Source organism: Antechinus flavipes, chromosome 3 (genome assembly GCF_016432865.1).
Source record: "Antechinus flavipes isolate AdamAnt ecotype Samford, QLD, Australia chromosome 3, AdamAnt_v2, whole genome shotgun sequence".
NCBI lineage: Eukaryota > Metazoa > Chordata > Mammalia > Dasyuromorphia > Dasyuridae > Antechinus > Antechinus flavipes.
In genome coordinates, this window is record NC_067400.1 from 600,666,115 (window position 1) to 600,686,338 (window position 20,224).

The window sequence follows — 20,224 nt, forward strand, 5'->3', positions numbered from 1 at the left end:
TTTTTTTCAAACTATCAGTAAATAAACATTGATTAAAGGATAGAGGCCAAAAGTGAGATCATTTCTGTCCTGGAGGAACTTATCATCTAGCTGGAGGAGACAATGTACAATATTTTGGGGGATACTAGAAGCTGGGGGTGGAATCAGTTTAGGCTTCATGTTATGATTTCATTGAGCTAAGGAATTTCATTTAGGAGGCAGGTTGGTGATTTCTTCATAATTTATAAGGGGCAGTTAGATGGCCCAATGGATAGAGTGCTGGCCCTGAAGTCAGGAGGATCTGAGTTCAAATGTGGCCTCAGAACTTAACATGTTCTAACTGTGTGACTCTGAGCAAGTCACTTAACCCCAATTGCCTCAGCAAATAATAATAATATTAATAATAATTTACAGCCTTAGCTGTTGACTAGAGCATTAAAAGTTAAGTGTCTTGCCCAGGATCACACAACCACTATAGGTTGGGGCTTGGATGCAGGTCTTCCTTGCTGTGAGACTAGTTTATATCCCCTAAAGTCCCTCTGCCTCTCCAATTGAATCAAAATAGACTTGTTACATCTAAGACCAACAAGTGTGTTTAGCTGTAAAGTGGTCACATCATTTAAAAATTCATTTGTGCAATCCATTGCCAGTGAATGAATAAAAAAAGGCATTTGTTTTTAATACTATTATTTCTATGGGCAAGACACTGAATAGTTTAATTTTTAGTCAGCATAGGAATGAATACAGGATAGTTTCCTCTCTCAATACCTCAACTTAAAGAAAAAATAATTTTGATTTTCTCAAACTCCCTCTTCAAAGTGTTTTTCTCTTCCTTGTTTCCTTCTTTAGAAAAGATCATTAGGCTGTTGTCTTTGATGAAAGTTGAGAGGGACAACAGTTTCTGCCCAGAATCCAATTGTCTCATCTGAATAACTTTTTATTTCACTGTTTCACAGATTAACACAATTTCTAGGGAGAACATTACAGAGAAAAAGAAGGTGTTCAGTGCAGATGTAAATTAGCAGATGCAAATGATGAATTTGCTTGGCTTTTTTTAGGAATTTTAGGAATGAGCATTTCCAGGAATCCCAAACTGGTCTTAATCAGTGGTGATGAAGCAGCCAGTGAGCTCCCTCTAGTGTGCATCACTGCTTCCAGGTCAGCTCCTAGGAAGGGTCTAGATATAGTGTATTTAATCCCTAAGATAAAGGCCTGGATGGAAACTTAAGACTTGAGTCTGGAAAGACTGGTCATAAGTACCTGAAAATAGGTGAATTTTTATTTTAAAAAAATTTGCTGTTACAGATTTTTACAATTTAAAAAAAGTCAGTTTATGAAAGTCGATATTCAGAACTTGTTTAATGCTAAAGGGAAATATCCTAAAACCACAAAGTTTAGATTATATAAGAGGGATTAAGACTGCCCTCTTGACTGTCACTTAGAAATATTACAAACTTCACAATTTGCGGAGGCCACGAGGTGGCGTATTGGGCATCAGGTTGCACTTCCAAGTCAGGAATATATGAATTCAAATCCACTTCACTTAATCTTTTCTTGCCTCTGCTTCATCCTCTGTACAATGACTTCTAAATTCCTTTTTAGCTCTAAAAGTTGCGTTTAACCCAATTTTTCCTCCCTTCTTCCAGCATCAGAAAGGACCAGAAAAGCTGGAACTGGAAGAGAACTGCAGAGTTTCATCTAGACCAACCCATCATTTTACAGAGGGGGAAACTGAGACTCAGAAGTAAATGATTTTGCCACAGATAGTAAGCAGACAAGGTAGAATTCAAACTTCTATCTTCCACTCTGTTTCATGCAGCCTCACAAATCAAAATATCTTTAGATGGAGCCAAGTCATCAATAATGTGACAGAAAGTAATTATCCCAACTTCAATTCAAAATGAATATTATTTACATGGCAATGGGGTATGGTGATTTGAAGTCAGAAGATCTGACCTGTCATCTTTGTGGCTCTAGAACTGGAAATCTGGCCCCAAAGAAGAAATCAGAAAATGTGTCTCTCTCATTGGGGAAGATATGGGGTGAAACACCATAATTACTATTGATTAATTGGTTAGAATTACTTTTTTCATTTTTTTTGTTATCAAAATATTTTCATTAATATTTTTCTCAATAGTATTTTATTTCTTCAAATATTTGTAAAGATAGCTTTCAATATTCATTCCTCCAAGATCTTGTATTCCAATTTTTTTTCCTCTCCCCTCCCAAGATAGCAAGCATCCATTATATGTTATGCATATACAATGCTTTAAAACATATTTTCATTTTTGTCATATTGTACAAAAAAAAGACCAAAAGGGAAAAAACTGTGAGGACGAAAAGCAAGCAAACAAACAACAACAAAAGGTGAAAATACTATGCTTCTACCCACATTCAGTCTCCATGGTTCTTTCTCTTTCTGGATTCAGATGGCACTTTCCATCCCAATTCTAGTAAAATTGTCTTGGATCACCAGATTGCTGAGAAGAGCTATTCACTTTTTTTTTTTTTTTAAAGGAGAATGGCTATCTGGTTGGGATAGGAGAGGGGGATGTTTTTGGAGATGGAGGGGATATAAAAAGCAGAGGATATTAAGCAAAAAAAAATTTTTTTTAATAAGGAGGTTTGATGAGATGACCCATTAAGTCCCACATTTTGCTTAACAGTCCTGATGTTGAAATGTGGATATAATCACATAGGAGTTTGTGTAATTTTTGTTGTCTTTACCTCCACATATGTGAATTTTAAACTTATCACCCATCAATCATATCTAAATAATTGCCTCCATGAAAGTTGAAATACTTTGACATTTCTGTGAAGTTTGTTATTATTGCCTCTATGTAGGTGGCTGTAAATTGTGTGCTGACATTTGGTTGGACTGTTAAAATTCAAAAATTAATTTTTGTAAAAAATGTGGATATAGACAAAGAATTGGGTGGAAGCTGGGATAGATTATTGGATCTGCAGTCAAGAAAACCCGAGTTTAAATATGGTCTGAGACATTTACTAGCTTGTGAACCTAGACAAGTAAATTCATCCTGTTGATCTTAGTTTTCTCAATTGTAAAAGGGAAATAATAATAGCTGTACCTCCTCTGAGCCTGTGAGAATAAAGTGAGGAAATTTTTATTAAGTGCTAAATAAATGCTAGGTATTATTCTAAATGTAGCTAGGTGCCTCAGTGGATAGAGCAATGGGCATGGAGTCAAGAAGACCTAAGTTTAAATGTGGTCTGACCTTGCATAGCTGTGTGACTTTGGACAAATAAATTTATCTAGTTTGCCTCAGTTTTTTCATCTGTAAAATGAGCTAGAGAAGAAATGGCAAACTATTGCTGAATCTTTGCCAAGAAAACCCCATATTATGAAGAGTTGGACAAAGCTGAATAAAAACACTCTTCTGTTTTAGTCCAAAATAAATCCTTCTCTTAAAGCATACGTTGTAATACTGTACTAAAAAGAGCCCAAGGTGTTTTTAACCTGATTTTTTCTTTTCTTGTTATTCCTGCTCCTTTCCCACCCCCCCACTCCCACCCCCCCCAAAAAAAAAAAACACTACAGTGTCAAAAGCGTGGGTCCTAGTGGGAATGGCCTGATTTTTCATACCTTAAAGAAGTTTCTCCTTGACCCACCCACTTCCTCCCTTAGGTGCCTTTGAGCAATCTTCCTCAAACCTCCTCCCTTCAGGCCAGCCAATTCTGTGCCCCAGGCTCCAAAATTACTTTTCCCCCCGAACTCATCAAAACTCTAAGGAACTGACCCCATTTGGCTGTAGAGAACTAGAATCAAACTAATCCACACTCAAGTGTGAATGACAAATCTGTGGCTTAATGTGTTAACTCCACCAGGTTGTATTTGCATTTTAAAAGGAGCCTGGGAATCCTAGCTAAAGGATCGCTAATCCATGAATTTCAGCTATTTGGAGTAGTAGTCTTTGTCATCTTTTATCTGGAAGACCCCAGATTTCTCGTGCGGATGGAGGAGGATTCCTCTAAGGTCATATTCATCTCTGGACAATTCTAGTGATGGGGTTTGAGGCCAGTAGATTTCATAGTTGGAGTGGTAGTGGTTAGGGTTCTGGATCTGAAATCAGGAAGGTTTGGATTTCTTTCCCTTCTCACTCAGCTCCTCGCAGTGTCCCTCATTCCCCGTATCAGTTGTTTGTCCCCACATCTGGGATGAGCTCCTTCTCACCTCTGCCTCTTAAGATCGCTATCTTTCTTCAAAGGGCAGCTGAGATGCCACCAACTTCATCACCTCTCACCTACATTATTGCAATAGCCTTCAAATTAGCCTCCTTGCCTCAGATCTCCCCCAGCCCCTTCACTCCCAATCCATCCTCCTTTCAGCTGCCAAAGTGATTTTCTGAAGACTCGGAGGTCAATAAAATACAGGGACTTCCTATTGCCTCCAGCATCAATTATATGATTCCTCTTTTTGGCATTTAAAGTTTTTCAAAACCTGGCCCACTTTTATCACAAATGACACTCTACATTCCCCTCTGCAATCTTTGCATTGGTTGCCCTCGTGCCTGCAACTATTTCTCTCCTTACTTCTGCCTCCTAGCTTTCAAGATCCCACCTGAACAATGGGTGGTGACCCTGGGCAAGGAAAGGCTCTTGAAGTGGGCTGCTTTACTCTCTAGCTTTCTGTTTTGCCTGTGGAGGTTGGGTTAAATCAAAGGTTCTTACCCCGAATCCTGTGAACTTGTTTGTTTTAATAAATATTTTGATGTTTGTTTCAATTGAAATTTCAATTAATTCAATTTCCAAAAAAAAAAAAAAGTTTTCAATTAAAAAACAATCCCACCTCCCCTCAAATTCTATATTTTGCAAGAGACCCTTCTGTTCTTTCCTGATACTATTTCCCCATTTACAAGTGAGAGTTTAGTTGTTTTTTTAGTGTCTCCTCTTTAGTGTCACATTAGAATGTGAGCTGCTTGAGGGCAGAGTGTAAAGACTTTGCTTTTGCTTGGCACATAGTTGGTATTTAATAAAACCTCGTTGCCTGACTGGGTAAAACCTAATTTCTAATGTTTTAGTCAAATACAATGAAAACATCTTGTATAAATTCTTTCCTTTCCCGGGGCCTCAGTTTCCCTATCATTTGTAAAAGAAGGGAGTTGGACTAGATGATTTCAGAGGGCCTTTCCAGCCCTGGTCTGGGGTCCTTTTCCCATTCTGGGGCCTCAGTTTCCCCATTTGTAAAAGAAGGGGGTCCGACAAAATGGTTTCAGAGGTCCCTTCCAGCTCTGGATCTGGGGTTCTTTCCCAACCCAGGGCCTCAGTTTCCCCATCCGTATAAGGAGAAGGTCGGACTAGATGGTTTCAGAGGTCCCTTCCAGCTCTGGATCTGGGGTTCTTTCCCATCCCGGGGCCTCAGTATCCCCATTTGTAAAAGAAGGGGGTCGGACTAGATGGTTTCAGAGGTCCTTTCCAGCTCTGGGATGGGGTTCTTTCCCAACCCGGGGCCTCAGTTTCCCCATCTGTAAAAGAAGGGGGTCGGACTAGATGGTTTCAGAGGTTCCTTCCAGCTCTGGTCTGGGGTCCTTTTCCCATTCCGGGGTCTCACTTTCCCCATCCGTATAAGGAGAGGGTCGGACTAGATGGTTTCAGAGGTTCCTTCCAGCTCTGGTCTGGGATCCTTTTCCCAACCCGGGGCCTCAGTTTCCCCATCCGTAAAATGAGGGGGCTTGGACTAGTTGCCTCGGAGGTCTCTTCCAGCTCTGCTCTGGGGTTCTTTCCCAACCCGGGGCCTCAGTTTCCCCATCCGTAAAATGAGGGGGCTTGGACTAGTTGCCTCGGAGGTCCCTTCCAGCTCTGGTCTGGGGTTCTTTCCCAACCCAGGGCCTCGGTTTCCCCATTTGTAAAAGAAGGGGGTCGGACCAGATGGTTTCAGAGGTCCCTTCCAGCTCTGGGTCTGGGGTTCTTTCCCAACCCGGGGCCTCAGTTTCCCCATCTGTAAAAGAAGGGGGTCGGACTAGATGATTTCAGGTCCCTTCCAGCTCTGGTCTGGGGTTCTTTCCCATCCCGGGGCCTCAGTTTCCCCATCCGTAAAATGAGGGGGCTTGGACTAGTTGCCTCGGAGGTCCCTTCCAGCTCTGAGTCTGGGGTCCGTTCCCGTCCCAGGGCCTCAGTTTTCCAGTCTGCCCCAAGAAGGGTTCGCACCAAACAGCCTCCCAGGTCCTAGCTCATTCTAAGTCAGAGGCTGGGCTGTTCCCGGAGGACTGGCGGGGCGGGGACGAGGGGGTGTGGCGTCCTCAGCTCGCGCCAATTTCAGGCCAGCGTCCCCGAGGGCGGTGACATTCTCGCGATACTTGGCCGCCCAGACCGGGGAGTCCCAGTCCGGGCACTCTCTCGTCAGAGCGCGGCTTCGGGCGGCGCAGTGCGCAGGCGCGGCCGGTGGGCCGGCGGGATTCCCGGGGCTACAGCGGCGGCCGCGGCCGCCGCCCGAAGCCGCTGTCTGACGCTCGCTCAGCCGCTCGCAGTGCCCTGAGCGCCATGGCTCCGGCCGCGCTGGGCTCCGAGGCGCGCCTCAGCCTGGCCACCTTCCTGCTGGGCGCGTCGGTGGTGGTGCTGCCGCTGCTCACGCGCTCCGGCCTGCAGGCCCGCACCGTGCTGGCGCTGTACGTGGCGGCGCTGAACGCGCTGCTGCTGCTACTCTACCGCCCGCCGGCGCGCTACCAGGTGAGCCCCCCCGCTGCGAGGAGCCTCGGCCGGGGGAGCCGCCGGGGCCGGGGACGCCCACCTGGCTCACCCCCATGCCAGCTGCGGGGAGCTTCAGCTTGGGGGGAGTGAAGGGGAGCAATGGAACCGGGGTGCCCACCTGAGTCACCTCCCTTCTAGCTACCAGGACGCTTAGTTTGGGGGAGCCAGGGTATTAAGGGGAGCCGCCGGGACCACGGCTGCCCACGTGGGTCACTTTTCTGCCAGCTGCGAGGATCCTAAATTTGGGGGGAGTTCAGGGGAGCAGTGGGAGCAGGAGTGCCCACCTGGGTCATCTCACTAGGAACAAGTAGCTTCAGTTTGGGGGAGCCAAGGCGTTAAGGGGAGCGACGGGACTAGGGGTGCACATCTGGGTCATCTGGTCACTGGCTATGAGGAGCTCACTTTGGGGGAGCCAGGGCATTAAGGGGCGCTGGGTCACCTTCCTGCTACAAGTAGCCTCCGTTTGGGGGGAGTTACGGGAAACAGCCGAGATCGGGGTGCCCACCTTCCCCCCTCGCTGTGAGGAGCCAAGGCATTAATGGGGGCCGCTGGGAGGGGGAGCTGTGTGGGGCCAGTCCGGGAATCAGGAATGGGGAAACTGATGCCGAAGGGGCTGCAAGTCTGGGAGCACGGGTGAGCTGGGGTTGGGGGATCCAGGGAGCAGCCCTGGTAGCGAGGGGTAGGGGCTGCCTGTGTCAGCTTCTTGGGAGCCTGGGGTTTTAGGACAATCAGGGAGCTGTTTGGGGGCTCTGCTTTGTACCAAGGTCCTAAGCCTGTGGGATCACGGGATACTTACCTTGTTTGGTTCCTTGTAGATACTGGGGAGCTGCGCTTGGGAGGTATGGGGGTTCCAGGAGAGGCGATTATGGGAAGCTGCCCCTTTTTAGGGGCTGAAGCCACTAGGAAGGGCTTGGGACTTGAGCAGTGGGGAGCTCTAGTTTGGGGGGGAAGATGTACAGTTAGAGGAGATCTATATTGGGGGGCATTTGTGCTGAAGAGCTGGGGAACACGGGGCTGGTGTTTATTTGGGCCATTCCCTTTTCAGCGATGAAGATGGGAGGATTAGTTTTAGAAAGTAGCAAGGAAAAGGACCCTGAATGAAACCAGGGGATACTTAACCTGGTTTAATTCCTTGTAATAGGGAGCTGTCATTTGGGGGATCCACAAAGCAGTCATGGGGAACTGGAGCACAAGGGGTCCGTGGGAGATGGGATGGTGCTGATCTGGCTCAGTTCCTTGTGAGTAATGGGGAGCTGTAGTTTGGGGGTTCCAGGAAGCCTCCTACCCCAAAGGATATGGACCATGGGGGGTCTTGTGAGTAATGGGGCTCTCATTTGGGCAGGGTACAGAGAGCTCGTGGGTCTTTGAAGAGCTGCTACTCTTACCAGATAGGTAGGAAGGATGTGGGGTGTTGGAGACCAAAGTCCTGCATGAGTAATGGGGAGGGGGGAGGGAGGGAGAGTATGGTATATGGGCTATTAGGGAGACCGGTGGTTATGGGGGCAGGGAAAGAGTTGATGGTCCCCTGTACCAGTTATGAGAAGTAGAGTTTAGAGGAAGTTGGGTAGGGACTGTTTAGAAGGCCACAGTTGTGGAGAGCTCCTGTTTCTGAGGTGGGGGCCACAGGTTGGGGTCATTACATGCAGTTAGCGAGGGTTTGCGGAGGGGTAGGCGGTCCTGGAGCCTGGCAGGTAGGCTTGGGTGCCAGGTTTGGAAGTGGTAGTTCCTGGGATCATTTCTAAAGTATCAGGAGAGCAACTGGGGGGAAGATGTACAGTTAGAGGAGATGGTTTCCATGGGGGATGACAGGAGTGGGGTTGCAATGACCGGGGTTATTTGTCAGTAAGTTAGGGTGTGGTTAAGGTGGGTAGTAGAGAGTAGTGATCAGGGGGTCAGTTATGAGAAAGATTGTTGGGGGGAGATCACTGGGAGGTACTTAGGGATAGAATTGGTTAATGTGGGATATGGCTGGGGCTGCCTTGGGGAGTTTGGGATTAGGCTGTTAATCAGGATAAAGGGAAGCCAGGGATTATGGGTTAGGTGAATTAGTGTCTGAGTGGAGGATGATGAGAGTCTGGAGCTGCATTCTCTCTCCCCCTGGAAAGAGTTCATATCAGATTCCATTCAGTTGGGTTTTGTTGGTGGGGTGCATTTGGGGAGACTGAAGAAATGAATGTTAGGGAGAATAAAGGGGTAACAGAACGTTGGCACGTGTTGGGGCTATGGAAAAGGAGTGGGGTACAGATTTAGGAGGTCCACAAGCTGTGTTGGACAGAGTGAGTAGGGGACATAGGGCTTTAGGGGGTTTAGGGGAGACAGGGCTGGGAGTTATGTGTGCAAGGTATGTGAAGACTAATTTCAGGGCATGATAGGGTCCAGCATTAGAGCTGTGTGGTGGAAATCACTTGTTCTGTCATGGACTCCTCTGTGACTCCGTTTAGGGGTTTTCTTGACAACTCATTTTATAGATGGGAAAACTGAGGCAAATGAGGTAAAGTGACTTGCTCGGGGTCACATAGCTTTGAACTCAGGAAGATGAATCTTCTGGACTTGAGGCTCTGTCCACTGCACCACCTAGCTGCCCCATAATAGTCATTCGGGTTTAGGGCTGGAGAGCAGGTGCTAAGCATTTGGCAGGGGGTTCTGAGAGCCCTCAGTGTGGTGGAAGAGGTTGTTGGGGATGCCTGGAGCTGGGCTGTAGTGCCAGAGCGGTTGGGAGCCTGGGGGGAAGGGGCTGAAGGCTGAGGGAAATTTTCTGGTGTCCCAGGGACTAAGGCTGGGAAGGAGGCAATGGGGGAATAGTAAGGGACAGGGGGTTGGGATCAGAGTGGGGGAAGGATTAAGGCAGTTGGTATAAATTAAAAGTCAAGGGCTGCGGAACAGAGATAAAGTGGGGGATTCAGAGTGGTTGAAGATATGGGCACTGGAAGGTTGGGGGTGAGGAGCCTTTGTGGGTGTGAGGGATGGCAGTTAAGGAAGGCTGCAGTGAGGGGGGCCTTTGAGAAGGGCCAGGACCTTTAGGTGACTGCATTTCTGGTGGGAGTGGATGGGAAGATCATTATTAGAGGAGGGGAGCTCCCTGAAATCTCCTTTTCCACATTCAAGTCTGGTGGCTGGCTTCCCTGAGGGTGCAGGGGAGGTCTTGGGAGGAAGGCCTGACACCCTCCCTAGCCCGGGAAGTGGGTGTTATTCGCAGTTGGTGCATGTCAGCAGCTGCAGCAGAGGCAGATGTGTGTGGGGTGCAAACATGTGACTTTCTTTTATGTAACTGAAGGTGCCCTGCCAAGTTAAAAGGGCCAGTCCCTGCCTTGGCCCCAGAGGCTCGTGCCCTCTGGGGCTCTGCCCTACATCTTAGGGGTAACCTTGGGGAAGTACATGTTCTTTGGCTGTCCTCTCAAAAGATTAGATTCACTAATCCCCTTTACAAAATCCTGAATCGAGGCTGGGAAAAACGCTTGTCTTTGAAATGTCTGAATGTCTGTCTAAAAGGTATTGCCACATCTGGGTCAGCATTCGGAGGTTTTTGCATTGTGGCGCAGAATCCTGTGGGGATCGTGAGGTGATAGAGCCTCTCTCTCCCCTCCCTCTCTCTCTGTCTCTCTCTTTCTCCTCCCTTCCTCCCTCCCTTCTCTCTCTCCTTCTCTCCCTCTCCCTCCCCCTCTCTCATTCAGATAGCCATCCGGGCCTGTTTTCTCGGCTTCGTCTTCGGCTGTGGATTGCTGCTAAGTTTTAGCCAGTCTTCTTGGAATCACTTTGGCTGGTAAGCAATAAGGGGTTTGTTTTCCAGTGAGCGGGTGGGGTGGGTTGGTATGGATGGAACAAGAATTAGAACTAGTGCCTCATTACCCCTTTCACCTCTTGGTCACAGTATTTCATCTCTGACTTTCCGAAGGCTGTTCTGTACTTGTTACCAAGTCATACCTCTCCAGTTTCTGATCAGACTCCTAGGTCTCAGTTATTTGGATGAATCCTTCTCATCTGGCCCTGTTGTTGTCAGGAGACGGGTCTGAATGACCATCTCCCTGAAGGTGTCCTCCACCTGTGTGTGCAGTGATGTGTCTCGTCCTGACCCGAATGGGATTCAGAACAATGACATCGAGGTGAAAGGCTCTGTTTGGATTCATAGGCCTTTTCCATCTCTAATTTCTATTAGGTCACATCTAGTGCATCCCCCACGGGCCATTGTAGGATTTTCCCCTACAATATGATTTCAGTCCCTTGAGCCTTCTAGTCCCTGACCTGGATTTGAACCAGTGACCTAAAGGTAAAGAGCTTTATATCCTATTATCAGTACTGTGAGCCATCTAAGCCTTCTTTGCTGGAATTATGTTGCAGTTATGTTAAACTTTATAATTGACATACATTGTAGCTTTATTTTGTGCTGTTACTCCATTTTCATGCTTTCTCACATGTAATGGCCATTTTTAAGAGGTCTGAACAGCAAACAGTACAGTAACCTAATGTTTTATTGTTTGTGGAATTGAAAAACCAAGTCCCAGTAAAAATTCTTGCTATACAAAAGAGGAATAATTCTGCAGCCGGTGCTGGGTGTTGGCTCTGGACTAGCACCCATTTCATAGACTCCATGAACAAGTGAACAGCATCACAACCTAGTTCACTCTAGACTTTGTCATCTATCTCTCCTTCTCTTTTTTCTTTTCTTTCTTTTTTTTTTTTAGGTATATGTGCTCCTTATCATTATTCCATTACTCTGAGTATTTAGTGACAGCAGTTAATAATCCCAAAAGTCTCTCCCTGGACTCTTTTCTTCTGAACCATAGTCTGGAGTATACAGTAGCTGCTGTCTCTTCTTGGATAGAGTTCACAGTTGAAAATTACTTTTGGCCAGGTTGGTATGTATATCCTTTCCCCTGGGGTATGGGATTTTAAGGAGAATAGCGTTTGACTTTCTCGGGGGTATAGATACAATTTTTGTCTCCCTTCATCTAAATCATTTAGGAAGGATGAATCTTTCTGCTGGGTAATATTCCTTGATTTTGAAGTCAGGGCAAAATCACTGACTTTTTTTCCTTTGATATCCAGTATGAGATGGTATTTTATTTAAATCCCCAGCCTTCTATAGTTCCAGATCAGGTGCTGTAGACCCTTGAGGTATTCTGGTGCAGCTTAGAGACTACCCCTTTTCTCAGAATCATTTTTTTAAAGTGCAAAAATAGAACACATAGAATTACATTAAAAACCAGTTATATAGAAATAGTTATTTTAAAACCCCCTTAAAAAACCCAAATCCGTTAAACTCTCGTGTCTGTAATATACTCTGATATTGAGTGACATTAAGACTGTGGTTTTGTGAACTACTAAATAAAAGGTTGGTTCTCAAGATGGTATTTTATTTAAATCCCCAGCCTTCTGTAGATCCAGATCAGGTGCTGTGGACCCTTGAGGCATTCTGGTGAAATTTAGAAACCACCCCTTTTCTCAGAATCATGTTTTTAAAGTGCAAAAATAGAATACATAGAATTACATTAAAAACAGTTATATAGAAATAGTTATTTTAAAACCCCCTTTAAAAAACCAAATCCGTTAAACTCTTATGTCCATAATATACTCTGATATTGAGTGACATTAAGACTCTGTTTTTGTGAGCTACTAAATAAAAGATTGGTTCTCAAAGTCAAGTTCGGAAGTTGCCTTTTGAGGGCCCTGGCCAAATGTGCTTGATTCATTCCTGCTATTTCCTTCTTCGCTGCAACCATGATCAAAGTACTGAATGATGGAGTTGATGTTCCTGGCAGCTGTGGCACATAACTGCTCATACAATGGTCAAGCTGATTACTTAGAGGAAATAGAAATTATGTATTGGAGCATTGCCCTTTAATTCTTTGCCTTGTGTAGAAGCATTTTATTTTATGTAGATGTATGGACTATCCGATTTAAGAATATTATGCTGATGTAATTTGGCTGTCGCTATATCATGAGTGTTAACATGTGACCCTGGCCAAATAATTATGTCATCTTTCTGTCTTTAAAAGATGTAATTTCTTGGAGCTGGATTTCAAAGAGAGGTAAGCTTCTAAGTGGAATAGTCTGATCGTTTTGTTTTCTCTTGTGTCTTTTATTGCAGAAATGAAGCAGATAGTGTGGCTCAGTGTTACAGGGCTGCTTATGGTGGTTTTTGGGGAGTGTCTTCGGAAAGCTGCCATGTTTACAGCTGGTTCTAATTTCAACCATGTTGTTCAGAACGAGAAATCAGAGACACACACCCTAGTGACGAGTGGCGTGTATGCGTGGTTCAGGCACCCCTCTTATGTTGGATGGTTTTACTGGAGTATTGGAACCCAGGTACTGTCTGTGATTGGGGATCCTTCTTTCCTGTACCTTTTTTTAAAATCAGATTTTAATTGTAACATGTAACATATACCTGAAGCCAGGAGTCAATAGGGGGTTTAATAGTGTGGTATCTTCTGCTTGATAAGAGTCTCTCTCAACTCGTGGCTTCCTCCTTTGCCTCAACATAGCAGGTGGTGACTTTTCTTCCTGAAGTTGAAGGCACCAGAACGTAAGCTGTGTCTGGTTCCCCCAAGCCAGAAGAACTTTCCATATAGCCCAGCATGTCTGTCCTTTGAGAATAAGCATTGCTCCTTGGAAAGAGAGCACTCATCTTGTGGGTGAATTTTCCCCCTCCAGGAACTCCCAAAGACCTTCCAAATAGTAGAGAGCAGTTTCAGTCTGTATTAGTGAAAGGAGCATCCACAACCACAGAATCAATGTGCTTTCCCAAAAGGTGTGAAATGTGGTAGGTCTCAAATGGATGTTCCCTAGATTTGCAAGTGTGAGGGGAAGCTGGCTGCTGCTGACTGTTTCTGCTTTCTACTCTCTGGCACAGTGAGAGGGACAGGTGATCAACAAGGTGCTGGGGAGAGGCTGGCCAGAACCTAGGAAAGGCTTGCCTTGCTAATTCAGCTCTGTCACTGGTTAGCTCGTTTAATGAGGTCACACTGACACTTTGGTCCAATGTGACCTAAATAGTCTCTCTTTCTTCCTTGACTATACATCGTTACATTGCTTTTTGGAAGCCATCTCTAAGATGGAAAACTATTAGACAGGGCTCAGTGGGGGGGAAGAGGGGAGGGGTCAGACCGGATCATCCACAGAGAATCCACTCACTCTCCAGATTCTACTTCATTCATTACACAGCATCTTATTGCCCTCAGCTACTTCCTCTGGCTTTAATATTTTCCCATGACAGTGTTTGAAATCTTCTGTAGCTGTCAAGTCTGCGAACATCCAAAATTCACACTTTGCTTGATTTCTGAGAATGTGGACATTTCTATCAACTGCTCTGAGATGCTGTGAAAGATGTGCTTAGGGATTAGAGATGAGGGTGGGATCGGGATGGACACATTTAAGGGAGGAGGAGGAGGAAGCTGTGGCTTTTTATTTTAATTTGCTATTTGGTAACTGGAAAGAGAGTCACAGTATCTGGATATTTATTGCACTAACTCACATTTATATAGGTTTGGGATATACTTTTCACATATTATTTAGTTCTTATTCTGTAAGGTAGATGGGGAAAGCCTTCCCTGAGGTGGGGAGGGGAGGGGGCTTTCCCAAAATCATACAGCTTGTAATTATCAGAGCTGGGATTTTTAACTCAAGTCTCTGCCAGTCCTAAATCCAACACTTTCCATTAACCCATCCTCCTTCTCCAAGGAGTAGAAGGAGAAATGAGAGATCATCTAATACCACCCACATCTGTGAGGGAACTAAGCCTCCCAGTGCTCAGTTTTTAATTTCTAAAAGGCCTCTCATAAATGATAAACAGACAAACCTAGATTCAAATTCAAGGTGATTTAACTAATTGCTAGATTGATTTTAGCTCCTAAAAGAACAGTAATAAGGTTCCTGAACAGTCCTCTCTGGCATAAAAAAATGAATAGCATCCAACCCCAAGCTTCTACTATATTCCAAGAGAGTGACTTGGGGAACTTAATGGAAATTGGATTGATTTAATAGATTCTGAAAACTTTAGAGCTGGAAGGAACCTGAAGAGAGCATTTCATGTAATCATTTGTAAAGTTGGTTTTGTTGGTGGGAGGAAGGAGAAATAGAAGGGGAGAGAGAGACGGAGACACGAAAAAGGGAAAGAAGGAAAGGGAGGGAGAGAGAGAGGAAGAAAAGGAAGGGAAAGAGAATGTGCCTTTGAGTGAATGTGGGTGAGTTGTTTGTGTCCCAAGTTCAGTACTTCTGATTTCCTCCTCTCCTTCTCTAGGTGATGCTCGCTAACCCAATATGTGGCATTGCATACGCTTTGACAGTCTGGAGATTTTTTAGAGATCGAACAGAAGAAGAGGAAATCTCATTAATTCACTTTTTTGGAGAAGAATATCTAGAATATAAAAAGAAGGTGCCCACAGGCCTACCTTTTATTAAAGGAGTGAAGGTGGAACTCTAATCCAAGGCATGGCATGAAGGGTGACGGTGTCTCTGAGGAGGTGACGCCAGCTCTGGGCGCATGAGGAAAGGAGCCACATGAGCTTCTCTGTTAGAAATTGAAGGATTCTCTTAGTCATTTTGTATTTTACCAATTATGCTGTGGAGAAGCACTAAGGGCTGGGCAGTCAGAAGGCCTTGAAATAGGTTCGAGAAGACACAGATCCATACTCATCCCTGGCCATGACAGGTAGGACTTGTAGCTAAAAGCAAACTAGGAGGAAGTGACTCCATCTCCTCTGGTGGCGTTCCTCAGAACAGAACTTGGTGACCAGCTGCTTAGCCTTTCCATGGCCCACCAGGGAGGAGCTGGCTGTGGAAGAATCTGCAACACGGGTGGATTAACTGCTTCCCAATAGTAATGCTATGAAAAGGCAAAAAAGGTGTTATGGGTGTTGGGTGGGGATGGGGATATAAGTGCTTCTTATTTGCATTAGAAACTGGATTGTCAAACTTGATTTAACAGGCAAGCTCAGACCTCACTGCTCTGACCTCTTGGTTTCTCTCCTTTTCAAGTGCATGAGCATCGATACCATGTTGAAAATATTTGCTTATAAGATGCTTTGGCTTTCCCCATTTCTGTAATTTTTTTTTTTTTTTAGCAGCAATGTTATTCACTCATTTTATTTTTTGTTTTAGACTTCACATGTGTATTTGGCAGCAAATAGGTGTGGGAACTTAACATTTTAAAATGATTATAGATTGTCTTAAGGTGAGTGAGAACTCTTTAAAATTGAAAATTTTCCCTACCAGGCAAAATGTGTAACTAGCAACTTTCCAAATCCAATGACCTTTGTGGGAAGATTTATTTCCTACTTTTTATTCCTTCCCAAAGGGTGGCGTTTGTGAAAAGTGAGATACTTCCCAGTATCGGGACCTCTTTTTGTTGCTGTCAGAAAGAGGGAGTAGGGAACAGAAAGCTTTCATTGCAGATGTTTTGAAAAGCTCTGCTGGCCAGTACTCACCCATTTAATTGCCTGCCTATTGGCTGTACTTCTTGCATTTCATCCAAAATTTACAATCTAACGCTGTTAACCCCAGTTCTTGGTGGTTCTCTTTTTCCAGCGTGCTTCATGATTTTTGGCATTTGATGATATGTTACTACAAATTTGAGTTCATTTATGAAAATCAATTTTCTAATCCCACCTGGGATCCTCGTTGTTCTTTCCCAAGTGCAGGGGAAATAATTGATTTTACAAATCAAATGTACAAGCTTTAAGAGGTAAAATGCCTGTTGGATTCTGGAATCGTTACAGAGTTAGTCTGGGTGTGAGATCATTTGAAGTGACACTAGCTAGCTATGAACGTGAAGGCATCTGGGGCCAGTGGGGAGAGCATTTCTACCACTGATTCACCATGAGGCCTTGTGCAAAGTCAAGTAACCCTTCTGTGCCTAAATCTCCCCATGAGCTTAGTGGGGATAATGACACCTACCTCACAGGGGTGTTGTGAGGATTCATTAGAAAGAATGTCTCTTACACATTTTTAACTCAGATGAATGAGAGAGATGTTGTCTAAGAGAAAACTACAATTCGTGCAAAATAGAAAAAATGATTGTGTGCACCCATTATATGCACACACACCTAAAATGTATGTTTCAAACATCTTAGGTCTTAGCAATTTAGAAATGTTACTTATTTCCAGGTTTCATGGCTTCATTTATTTTCTGTTCCTATATACCAAAGAGGCTTTACAAGTTCTTTGATTACTAGTAGGAAAACTTGCTGGTAGGAGAACTGCATGAAAATTGCTAGACTTTCAGTCTTTGCTTTAGTTACAAACTTGAGATAAGATTAAGAAAAAGGCACTTGCTGAATTTGTGGTCCTTGGGGTTCTTGGCAGCAGCCCTTTGGCCCTTGATGGTAAAATTATGTGCACTGTTAGTGGCTCCAATTGAGTTAATTCCCACTTTATTCTTCTCCAAACTCAGCTGAGCTGAGAGACTGGCATCCCCCCCGGCACGTGAGGAAGGATTTATCTTTGCTTGAATCCAGCAAGGACCAAATCCAGACTTCCATTTCTTTTCTTGAAGGCCACACATTTTGAACTTTGACTTTTACTGTGGCATGTGCTCTTGGGGGGGACAGGTTAATTACTATACCTGTGTTTCGTGGACCAGAAGCCTACAGGTATCAGGGTGTAATTATTTACTCATCCTCTTAGATCCCCAAGTGCATTATCTTCATTTTACCAAGCCCCAATCCCAGGCTACCCTAGACCTCCAGGTCTTCAGGTTGTACTGTGACATTTTGCTGCTATTCAGCTGCCCTGGATACTGTGTTTCACTCTGGTTTATAGAAAAACCTTGTGGCATTCCTATGGGAGCAGGTGAGAAATCAGTCCTACATTAGGGCAGATGTTGGCAATTACTCACGGGGAGAAAACAAAAATATTTGAGGGCAGGATTTGAGTACTTATGACTTCCATCTGATACCATGAGCTTCAGTTTCATTTAAAATATATAAACTTAGCAATAACTATGTACAGTACAGATAATTAGATGGATAAGTTCACTGCTTCTCTGGCATTCACTTTACAGTTGACATCACTAATTCCTTCTAAATAATGAAGTGGCAGGAGATGCTTTTTTATATTTCAAAGTTTTTAAATGGATATATATATGTAATATGTATATATATTCTTATCTAGAAAAGGGGTCCTGTGAAACCCGTGGGCCCAGAGCTGTGTAAAGTGAAGCAGCATTTCTTTAGCTGGCCTTGCGGTTATTCACAGGACTCCTCAATGAATCAGGTTGGGTTGAGTTTACAGGGAATGAGTAGGACTAGGAGCCAAATCTATTTTTACAAGGTCAGTAAATGATGACATGAACCTGACTGTTCCTTAGTACAAATTGCTGCTGATGCCGAAAAGGTAGTCAATTTTATTAGTCCTGTCTTTCCCTCCATTTACATAATATTCTTCCTAATTCAGCTAGATTTCTGAATGAGGGGGGGAAAGTATATATAGAAATATATTCCTAAACCTATAGGTTATTAGTATAAATATCTTTGTTTAAGGCTCAAGGAAACCTTAATCCCAACTCACTATAGGCAATCACCTCTCAGTAATGAGTTCAGTCAACCACTGTTCCTCCTTGGCACTTTGTTACTTACTGCCTGGGGTAGCATCTGAGCTCCTATTCTATGTGGCTTTTGTACTAAGTTAGGGATGTTCTAAAAATCTGAGTGTTTCTCCCTTGGGGGATGCTCATTGTATCATTGTTCTGCTCCTACAAAAGCTTGGTCACTTGGGATGGGCTAGGGACATGGTCCTGTGTGCCTGATTCTTGGAAGCTTGCCCCAGACCCAGGATGTATTCAATTAATGGAGTAATTATTCTACTCTTCTTTTTACATGAAGAAAATGTTTATTTAAATATTTTTAAATGAATTTTCTTTCACAGATATTGATTATTCTTTCCAATTCTTAAATAAAATTATTGATTTCAATATTAAGAATGTGTGGAGTTTAAAACACATTTCTCTCAAATTGCATTGGATGCCAGGGTGCTGACCTCTCTCTGTCTCTCTGTCTTTCTCTCTCTCACACACATTCACACCATATATATATATATATGTTTGATGTGTGGAGGGGGGAGAGAATCAGTGACAACCAGGAAATCAGGAAGGGTGGCAGCAGAACTGAAAGTCCAAGAAGTGGAGCGACAACATTCCAGGTTTGGGACCAGCCTGTGCAGGGTCCAAAGCTGGGGGCTAGGAAATCCTGTTTAGGGAACACGTTTACCTGTTCATCTGGAGTAGGACATGTATGAAAAAGAGGAACAATAAGTGAGGTTGAGAGGCTTTAAATGCCAAGCTGGGGAGTTTTACATTTTTCCTTACAGACTACCTCTGAGGGGCCACTGAGCTTCTTGAGCAGGGAATGATTTGCTTTCCGTGCTTCTGGAAGAGGGCCCTGATAGCTGAGTGGAGGATAGAGTGAAATGGGCTAAAGACTGGAAGCAAGGAAATTATGAAGAGGCTGTGGTAATTGTCCAGTGAGAAGTGGTGAGGGCCCCAAGGAGGGTTAGGTTAATGGCTCAGGTACAAAGTAGATTGTAGCAGCAAATTCTGCATAACCTGAGGAAATGGCCAGAAATGGAGATACTGTCCAAATGTCAGCATAGAATAATGAAATCTGTTTAGGTGAAACTTAATCTTTCCCTACCTGCTTTAGTATTTCTTATCAGACAGGGCTTGAATCCAAAAGCCTGCAAGGCTTAGGCTGCTTCTGCTAGGTATTAGCTATGAGACTTGGGTCAAAGTCTCTGGTGGAATGCTGGAAAGTGTACAGGACTCAATTAGATGGGGCACCTGGGTTAAAATCGCACACGCATATGTATGTTTGTGCATCTTAGATAAATGACAACCATTACTGAACCTTTCCAAAATGAGTATTCGGAATATTTCATTTGCTTACCTTCTAGATTTTTAATGCAATTAAAAAATAGACTCATCCGCCTCTGTAAACATAGTTACCAAGAGGAGGGATGTTTAACACAAGCTACCTGTTACTCAACAAACAGGAAAATCAGCTTCAGGATGGACCAGTGTGAAATATGGGTCTTATTGAGTCAGGATGAGGATGGGAAGGTATAGATTAATTTGGGATCATGTGGAAATAATTTCTTTTAGAATATAAAAAAGCTTTAATCCAAGTGGCTTTTTAATTAGAAGCAGTATCTGCTGAATTATGCTTTCATGTAGCAAGTGAACAAATGATAATGGCTGTATTTGGGGAAGAAACTGAAAACGGAACTTGCTTTTGGAGAAGATAACCTTGATAGTTATTTTTGTCAAACACTTCTCTGAAAGAGAAGAGAATCTGGAAAGATTTGTTTCCTCCCTTTATGCTAAACCTATACATTAATTAAAGAATAAACCTTTCTAAATTACATGGCCCTAGTAGGAAGGCTTTGGCTGAAAAGAAATTGGAATTAACCATCTCTTAGAAAGAGGTGTTGGCAAAACCTCCCAAAACTTGGCCTAGGACTGGACAGATGGCTAAGGGATAATTATTGACATGTCCAGTGGGGATAGATTTTCATTCTGCTTTGAAGTTTAATTGAATAGAGGAGAGTTTCTAAA

At 44.0% G+C, this 20,224-nt stretch overlaps 1 protein-coding gene across 1 annotated transcript; it reads left to right on the forward strand.

Moving 5' to 3' along the window:
* Positions 1–6,421: 6,421 nt before the first annotated feature.
* Positions 6,422–18,595, forward strand: ICMT (isoprenylcysteine carboxyl methyltransferase). Its single transcript, XM_051988706.1, has 5 exons — positions 6,422–6,663; positions 10,356–10,444; positions 11,364–11,533; positions 12,770–12,987; positions 14,918–18,595. Exons 1-5 carry the CDS (start codon positions 6,478–6,480, stop codon positions 15,098–15,100), a joined length of 846 nt encoding a protein of 281 aa, XP_051844666.1. The 5' UTR covers positions 6,422–6,477; the 3' UTR covers positions 15,101–18,595.
* The last annotated feature ends 1,629 nt before the right edge of the window (positions 18,596–20,224 follow it).